We start from the raw sequence: 9648 nt of genomic DNA, 5'->3' as shown, positions 1-9648 counted from the left end.
CATTTAACATATTTGTAGTTCATGTTGATGTTATGTTAAATTTTAATTATTATTAAAATATTATTATACAAAAATACATACACATTCAGTAAGTAATTTCAAATAAACAAAAGTTTCAGTAATTTGTAGATTAAAAATTATTTATTAATATAAATTAACGAGACGATTTACAAGAGTTTTAATTTATCTTAATAAATAACTTTTAATCCAGAAATTCCTGAAAAACTTTTGTTTATTTAAAATATTATTGTCATTCATATTTTATTTACTTTATATAATTATATTATGTACTCAATAAAACCAAAAATGACACACATGTACAATATAAAGATATTAACTAATTTTTATCGTTCAAATTGTATTTTTAGAGTACACTCTCCTAAATTATATAGAGTAAACGTTTTAAAAGTCTTACCAGTTATTGTTATATTTCGAACTTTACTACAAGCAAGTTCAACTTGTGACACCATATTTTCTCCATTCAGCGTTGAGGCTGGCGTTTTCGAAATATTTAATTCCTCACTGGTGGAGTCACTTTGATTTCCCTTAGTTTGAGTGTCTATAGTAGTAGCAATACTGACAATTTCTGTCTCGCTGCTGTAATATCAACCTGTAATATCAATTGTTTAAATTTATATTAATGTGATTTTAAAAATATTTATATATTATTATTTATTATAAGGTAAAAAAATACTTACTTCGCCCTGCAGTGCACTTCTTTTCTTTGTGCAAAGTTGGAATTGCATCTGGCTTCAATAAGGGCCTGGGGTGAAATGTTTTAAAACATTTTTTGTCAAAATGCTCCGCACAGATTCGAAACTTTGTAGTTTCTTTAACCCCAGCGAATTTGAGCCATTTTCTTCGACTGCGAAATGCTATAATTTTGTTATTTTGAATTTAAGGATAAAAAATTGTATTTTCATGACAAAAATAATATAATAATAAATATTTGCAACAACTTTTTAATATCAAAATTTAGAATTCTGTGTACTTAATAATATGACAGTACACTGTAAAAAAAATTTCTGTATATTTACAGTTTTGTTTAGAATTTTATAAAAACTTGTAAAATAACTTCTTTAAAAGTAGTGAATTTAAAATCCCTTCTGTAAAATTAATACTTTTAATGTGCCAATTTTACAATTTTCTGTAAATTTACTACTCTGAATGTAGGTAATATTTTTGTCTTTTTATTACCTACATTCAGAGTAGTAAATTTACAGAAAATTGTAAAATTGACACATTAAAAGTATTAATTTTACAGAAGGGATTTTAAATTCACTACTTTTAAAGAAGTTATTTTACAAGTTTCTATAAAATTCTAAACAAAACTGTAAATCTACAGAAAATTTTTTTTACAGTGTACTTCAAAAGTTTATATTTCATCGTGTAAAAAAGTGAGGTTATGTTTACTAAAAATCAAATGTATACGATGTATACTTACGTTGAAATAGATTTTGGTAATCTAAACGATGAAAATCCTTGGCACATTTTCGTATATGTCCCTTTTTTGCAATTTTCTACACTACAATATAACATTTTTGCACAAAATTTAAAAATCACGCTTCTCCAACTGTTTGCAAGCAAGCACAAACAGTTGAGCACAAATACATACAGAACATTCAAAACATTATACATATATATTTTAAAAAGGGAACGACCCACCAGAGTGCGCTACTAGTAGCGTGTTGTTATGTAACGAGCGACTATTATCTCGCTCGAATAATTTCGATATATCAACTATCGAAATAAACGCGCTAGAATTGAATTATTAATTATCAATTAATTTATAATTTTTAAATATTCTTCCCACGGTTTGAGGCAGAAATCTCTGAGACACAAACAGGAAATCTTTTGTATGTTTGTCAATAGAATATTGTCACGGTTTAATAAATTCCAAACTTTTAGTTTTTATATTAACTACGAAGACATTTCTTAGAAATGTCGTAAATCAAGTTAAAGTTGGAAAAAGTAATCTCGAATTTCTTAAAGTCATAAAACCAAACCGTCAAGAGTTATACAAAAAATAAAACATCTCAAGTGCCCTTTTCCATAGGACAATAGAACATGTGTTCAACATGCTTGGGACCGCAGGATTGCAATGGACTAAGTAAAAGAGATGAGTCACAAAAGTCTAGTTGAATAAGGATCTAAAATATTTAATAATAAATAGTACAAATAGAATTATTAATATAATAATAATGATAATAATAATAATTATTATTATTATTATTTCGAATAATCATTTAGTGCGAATGTATTATTTGGATAATCTAAAACTACGTTGACGTTTATGTCATTAAATACATTTCATCTATATGTACATTATTAATGTAATTACTATATTGTGTGAGTGTCGTATGAAATATTCAATTTAAGTAAATAGTACATAACATTTTATAGATGATTAATAATATTATATTATTTGAATGCAGAGTATATTGCATGAGTATAGAGATGATCTCTCTTGAATGTGTGTGTGTGAGTATAGTTTCAATGTAGTGCAGAAAAGTGTTGGTGCAACGATCCTGTATGCTACAGCCAAGGAAATGCGCGTAGAATAACGCATGCGCATTTCCACAAAAATGGACTTTAGCGGAGAACCTCTCCGCGGAATGAATAGTTATAGTTAGTTCTAAGTTACTCTCTGACTTGAAAGGTTGTTTTCTAAACTCCTTAGCCAGTTTGTATTTAACAAATATTTTAATAAACAATAAAGGGGGTTTTACTCACTCAAGAAAAACTAATTTCTCGAGTGGGCTTTCCTCCTTCCGTTAAACGGAATTAAACGTCTTTTAATTTAAATATTCCCGCTTCCTTCTTTAAGGATTTAATCAAGGTAGAATCCGGCGAATCATCGCGAACTATTAGAGTTACGTTATTAAAGGTAACGCGGCTCGTAACAGTTACGAGCGACTACCATCTCGCTCGTTAACTTTCGATATATCGATTCACGAGTTATCGAAGCGCGAAATTATAATATTTCGTTAATAAACTTAATTATTTTTAGTATTTTCTCACGACTTTAGACAAATATTGACGAGACTAAACAAGAAAGTTTGGCTATTGTAAAATATAATACTTCACGGTTTAATAGTTTCCAAATTCTGAATATGTATTTGAAAATCAACATTTCTTAGAATTGCCATAAATCAAGTAGAATAGCGAAAGAAAATGTAATCTCTAGTTTCTTTAGAGTCATAAAACCGAGAAACCCTCGAAAGAATATAAAAAATATCTCAAGTGTCCTTTTCCATAGGACAATGCAACATGTGTTTACCATACTTGTGACCACAGAAATGGCTTCGAAAAGTCACGTACACATAGACTTTCATTATGCGACGAACCTTAATTATCAATTGTATAATGTGAACGTTATGAACAATTAACAGCAATATTATATCGTTGCTAATTGTGCATTATGAATGTATTATTTGAAAACGATATTATTAGTAAACTTTATCTGATTGATTGTTGTAATATTATGGTATTGGATATATATATATATATATATGTATGTGTGTATATATATGTGTATATATATATGTATATATATGTATATGTATATATATGTATATGTATATATATATATATATATATATATATATAATTGTAACGTATTAATATAATTATAATATTATATTATGATATATTATCAAATTGGTTATCGTTATAATTGTTGTTTATATTTAAATATGATGAGTGCAGTATAATAGATTTATTGTTACTAGATATGATGTAAATAATTAATAATTGTGTGATTAGTGTGAATGCAAAAGGGTTATGTTCACTTGTTGTGATACATGTTTTCAATACATAGGGTATGTTTATACGTGTATTAGTGCAGTGCAGTGTTGGTGTTGTGATTCTGAACACTTCATAGACTTTACAAATTATAACAGAGCATGCGCAAAGATTCTGCCATGGACCAAGGGCCAAATGCTCTCTTACGAAATCAGTTCTATTTTGGAGTTCTTTCGTAACGGACTTCAGAGTAGTCCCAAAAATAGCCTTAAGAATAACTTCGACTTGTGTAATGTTTGACTTTAATATATAATAAATGTATTGGGTTTACTCGTGAAATGAGTCGGATTAATAATTAATTGATATTAATATTAATTATTAATTGATCTTTCTTATTTTCGAGGTTTTTCCCTCCGTTTTAACGGAAATTAACTTGTTTTATTTTGAATATTTCCGCCTTCCTTTTCAAAGGATTAAACCAAGATTGAACATCGAATCAAATCGCGGATTTTACGCCTGCGCGTAAATAACGTAAATCCGCACGTAACAAATTGGGGGCTCAACGTCGGGATCTTGGTGCGGAAAAATTTAAATTTTTGCAAATTTTGTGACTTTTATTTGAACTTTTCGTGAATTTGAACTTTTAAACAATAATGGTGAAAATAATTAATTTACGGATTGTAAAATTAACAGTTTGAAAATTAAAATAATTTTATAAAATAAATTATTAAACAAATAAATAAACTATAACTGGAAATCGGATAAAAGTGTGTATACAATGGAAAATATAAAAGAAAAGTTTGGACATGATAGAATTGAACTGGAGAACTAAAACTACATATTTCAAATTTTTATCCTGGACTGAATATTGTTGCTGCATATGGACGTGGATTGAGTGTCAACTTGAATAATAAAAACAAATTTTGAGAATTTTATTCAATATTTAACTGGGAGTATCCTGCTTTCCTGAGTTCTGTACTTCGAATAGATGCTGATACCTGATTTTTCCTGAACCAATGAATTGGATTTTCAATATTTTTTTTGAGCGGACTTCTGCAAGGTCAACCAACTACAAGAAGAATTGTTTCCAAAAGTAAGAAGAATATAGTGGAAAAGTGTGTGCGCGAAAGAATTTCAAATTTTAAAATTATGGTCATTTCGTTGTGAAGTGCGTGAAACGTAGTGTTTTGGAATAATAAAATAAAGGTATGGTTAGCGTATGATTATGAAATTATAGATTATAATTTGTCTCTTCTGAGGTTATGATTTTTACAATATTTAAAGGTATAATTAAGAAATTTTTAGAAAGTTTTAAAATTTCCGTGTGAAATAATTAGTTTTCTTATTTTTGCTATTTAATAAATTATTTAGATGCATTTTTATTTCTGTGATAATTGAGTATTTCATAATTGACATATGTATTTTATAATAATTAATATATTATTGTTTTGTTGAGTCTAAATTATTTATGTGTTGTGTTAGTTAAAAATTTAATATAGTTAGTATATAGTCAAACTAATTAGGCAATAATTATTGTTTTTATTAAATATTTAATTGTCGAATTATTTAAGATATAGAAAATTTAATATTGATATTTTTAAAGTTATAAAATGGTTTATTTTCAATTTTGAATAATTAGAATACTTATAAATTAAGAAATATTTTATATATTTTTATTTAGTCAATTGTTGTATAACACAAAGTACTTTAAAATATTTTAATAATATAAAATGACATTAATTCTCAATTTTTGTAACTACAATATTTTCGAATTAGTTTTTCTAAATATTTTTAATTCTGTGAATTAACATCTTTCTTATTATTTTAAATAATAGATTATTGTTGTATTTAAAATGTTGAATTAATTAGAATTTTTAATATTTTTCTTAAGTTGTCAGAATTAATTGTTTTTACGATTGTATATAATTAATTTAAGGTAAAGCCTAGAAGGGACAAATGGTGTAAATTAATTTTATAAAATGTAAAGGCGAATGAATATGGTTGTGAATTTTCTACAATTTGTAATAAGATAATTCAAAGAATGGAAATTATAACAATGTAAAAATGACACGACAAAGACAGACATATTTTCTAACTGTTTTACAATATTTTAGGTCAGACAATTTTAAAGGCAATGATGCTATTCCTTTTAATTTTACAGTTGTTTTCCCTATTTTGACAGGCGATAATTTTATTTTTCAAATCTTTGTCCGAAATATTCAGCCCTTAATGTCACGGGAATACGTGATAAAACTGACAAAATTGGTTAGTAATTGCAAATTTTCTTCTTATAAAAAGATAAGCACGAAAATAAATTTTAATAATTGCCTGTTTGTGATTATTGCACAAAGGACATCTCTCTTTCTCTTGTTTTAAAAGCGCTTCAAAGATATTATTTTCCACTTAATGGGTGTTAGAAAGGGTGTTTTGAAACCTTGAAAGTCTGTTGTATTACATGTATATGGCAGAAAGGCAATTTATTCATATTAATACCGAAGATTTTGGTATTTCTTCATTTGAAATTTTGGGAATGGAATTTTTGCACGAGAATTCTGCCTCCTTTAAGGTTTCAGAATGAAGAAATTATCCTCGATCTTCCACCCTTGAGACACACGAACGAGGGAAAATATTCCTTACCGCGAGATCTAATAAGTCCTTCCGTTTAAGTAAAGAAAGAAAGTTTAAAGAAAGATTTTTATTCTTTTTAAACGTATTGAAATCAATAAGAAAATTTGAAAATTGTACTTTGAAGAGGGGAGAGTTGTTGACAATTTTGGTATCATTTTGGAAGATTTGAATCTTTATAATTCGGGGTGTCTGACATGTGGGAATTTATTTACAACAGAAAATTCTAGAAATTGACGGAAATTTTAAATATAAATGCAATTTGAAAGGTTTCATTAATTTGTTAAAAATTCAAAGAACATTTGTACTAAGCCTTATATTCTTCAACAAATTTTTAAGAAAACTATTATATATCAGCAATCAAACTAAGTTTCTGTCCACATTTTAAGTTGAATAAACATATTTTAATTAGTTCTGCATAGAAAATAGACAAACATATGTTTTATGTATAACTTAAACTATACTAAACTTAGACAATTTCACCAAGATAAAACGTTGTTCTCTCATTAACGTTTCAATAATGTTGAGGAAAACAAATGTTTTTAAGTCTATCTAAAATTTTAATATATCTAAAATTTAAATCTTTTCAATTAGGTACGATTATTTTAATCCTCATTTTAATTTTTATTGTTTTAATACTCAATTTAATATATTTAGAATATTAGGAATTAATAAATAAATTTGAGAATTCTAGAATCAAAACTCACTGGACACCCTGCAATTTCGGTGAGACCCTTGCGAATTGTGTGTTCTGCCTGGCATGGTATACCAATTGACAACAAACGACTTGACAAAAGAAAAATCAATTAGTTTGGATTTATTTTACACGAGGTGACACGTTCTATGAACAAAACACCTGTGTTTTTATTAATTATTTTACAAAACATGACGAAGGACGAAAGGCCGGGTAGAACCATGCAATTGCTCGGAGTCAAATAAAATTAGCAAACCAATTTAAGGTTTTGATGCAATGGACGATTTATTGGTTCTGGGGATATGTGACCGCGAGACCGAGACAAAAGGTAGAATGTTGATGAGGACGGCCTCGGCACGGAGTCACAGGGTAGTGGTGAGTCTGGCCAGTAATCACACTACTAGAATTAATAAAGGTGATGTGGATAGCATTAGCCGGGAGTCACGCTACAGAGGTCGGGAAAGACATGAGAACAAAAGGGCCAGTGTTCAAAAGGGTCGTCTCGTGGTTTCGTCCCCAGATAAGGTTGAATAGTTGTCGTATTGATAAAAATTCAAAATGAGAATTTGAATTGTAATAGGAAACTAGAATTTTCGTAGCTCTCTCTCTCTCTCTTCAACCTTTTAATTCTCCTTGTAAAATAAAAACATTTTTCTAATAGTTACATCCACCCGAATCCACCACCTGCGAACATGGCATGTGTTGCCTAGAGGTCAAGGGTGGTGAGGATGGGGATGGTGTTTGTCGAAATCGTGAAAAGTATTTTAAGGTAAAGGGGTATTAGTCCCTAATCGGAAAATTTACAATGTCATTTTAAATGCTTTCATAACTATAAGAAAGTTTCCTATATAGACTTAGTTTTGAACTTTATTTTTTAAAAAGAAAAGCCCTTTTTCTTTATGAACCGTTTTACTGTTCGTATAAACGAAGACGTTTTCTTAGGTCAGTGACACTTTAAAAAAAAAAACCGATACAGTGTCAGCAGACCAACTACCTGCAATACAAGACCCTTTTTTCGCCATCCTCTTTAAGGGGGAAGGAGGTGTCGAGCAACTGAAACTTGCTCGTACCATACCACTTTAAATCTTATTTTCCTTTATTTTTACCCCCTCAGAACTCTTCACTGTGAAGAAGTAGAAAAAAAAAAAAATTAAATTATTTCTTATACTCTGCATCAAATTTTGGAAATTACTGAATAATATTTGCAGTACAATATAAAAAAAAAAAAAAAAAAAAAAATTTATTTTCTTTTCATTAGTATTTCTCTTTTATTCTTGCCCTTAAGTGACAAGTTTTAGAATAGATCTAACAAGTATATCTCGATTTTTGTAATCATGACTGTTCATAAAATAATTTCAGTTCATTTTTAGATAAAATTTAAAATATACCCAAGTGAAATTTCTTTTATAATTTTCTTGCGAAAATTCTCTTTAAGGGGGAAGGTGTTACGAGCGACTACCATCTCGCTCGTTAACTTTCGATATATCGATTCACGAGTTATCGAAGCGCGAAATTATAATATTTCGTTAATAAACTTAATTATTTTTAGTATTTTCTCACGACTTTAGACAAATATTGACGAGACTAAACAAGAAAGTTTGGCTATTGTAAAATATAATACTTCACGGTTTAATAGTTTCCAAATTCTGAATATGTATTTGAAAATCAACATTTCTTAGAATTGCCATAAATCAAGTAGAATAGCGAAAGAAAATGTAATCTCTAGTTTCTTTAGAGTCATAAAACCGAGAAACCCTCGAAAGAATATAAAAAATATCTCAAGTGTCCTTTTCCATAGGACAATGCAACATGTGTTTACCATACTTGTGACCACAGAAATGGCTTCGAAAAGTCACGTACACATAGACTTTCATTATGCGACGAAACTTAATTATCAATTGTATAATGTGAACGTTATGAACAATTAACAGCAATATTATATCGTTGCTAATTGTGCATTATGAATGTATTATTTGAAAACGATATTATTAGTAAACTTTATCTGATTGATTGTTGTAATATTATGGTATTGGATATATATATATATATATATATATATATATATATATATATATATATATATATATATATATATGTGTCGTAGGCAAATAGAAGAATCCGTCATTTAGCTAAATGCCTAGGCGTTTAGCCTAGCGGCGCCGAATAGACAAATGGACTTGAGAAATGATTAAATTCGTCTATTTGCCTAAAAAGCTTAGGCGTTTAGCGAAATGACTAGGCAATTGTCTATTTGCCTAAAACTGTTCAGGCAATTAGAAGAAAATATCTATTACCAACAAATCGTAATGAAGAAAATGGAAAAATAAATTGAATACTTGAAAAAATAAAAATAAAAAATATTTTATAAATATAAAAGTTAAAAGTGTAAATAAATTTCGTCATAATCCATAACCAAAGATCAAAACAAAATTACTTTAGTAACTTGAATATTCGTTAGAAAACATAATTTAATTTAGTATCTTCATACTGCTCGTACACTCGAAATATAAATTAAAATTAACGTGCAAACGCGAAATTTAATTGAAATCTAGATTTTTTTCTTATATAAAATGAGTGTAAATCGA

The 9648-nt window shown here is 28.0% G+C and overlaps 1 protein-coding gene across 2 annotated transcripts; it reads right to left on the bottom strand.

Annotated features, from left to right (window-relative positions):
- Positions 1-141: 141 nt before the first annotated feature.
- Positions 142-1626, bottom strand: LOC122498944 (THAP domain-containing protein 1-like). Of its 2 annotated transcripts, none has more exons than XR_006301276.1 (3): positions 1445-1626; positions 699-875; positions 142-610 (listed from the first exon to the last, which is right to left on the bottom strand). XR_006301276.1 is itself a non-coding variant. In XM_043606946.1 (3 exons), the coding sequence occupies exons 1-3, from the start codon at positions 1537-1539 to the stop codon at positions 606-608; spliced, it is 267 nt and encodes an 88-aa protein (XP_043462881.1). In that variant the 5' UTR covers positions 1540-1626; the 3' UTR covers positions 142-605. The 2 variants fall into 2 exon arrangements, 1 of the variants encoding a protein (XP_043462881.1); XM_043606946.1 differs by having other exon boundaries at positions 699-865.
- Between the last annotated feature and the right edge of the window lie 8022 nt (positions 1627-9648).

The sequence above is a fragment of the Leptopilina heterotoma genome, unplaced genomic scaffold (genome assembly GCF_015476425.1).
Source record: "Leptopilina heterotoma isolate Lh14 unplaced genomic scaffold, ASM1547642v1 Lhet_162, whole genome shotgun sequence".
NCBI classification, from domain to species: Eukaryota; Metazoa; Arthropoda; class Insecta; order Hymenoptera; family Figitidae; genus Leptopilina; species Leptopilina heterotoma.
Note: the sequence above shows the minus strand (reverse complement) of the source record. Positions and strands in the feature narration are given on the sequence as shown.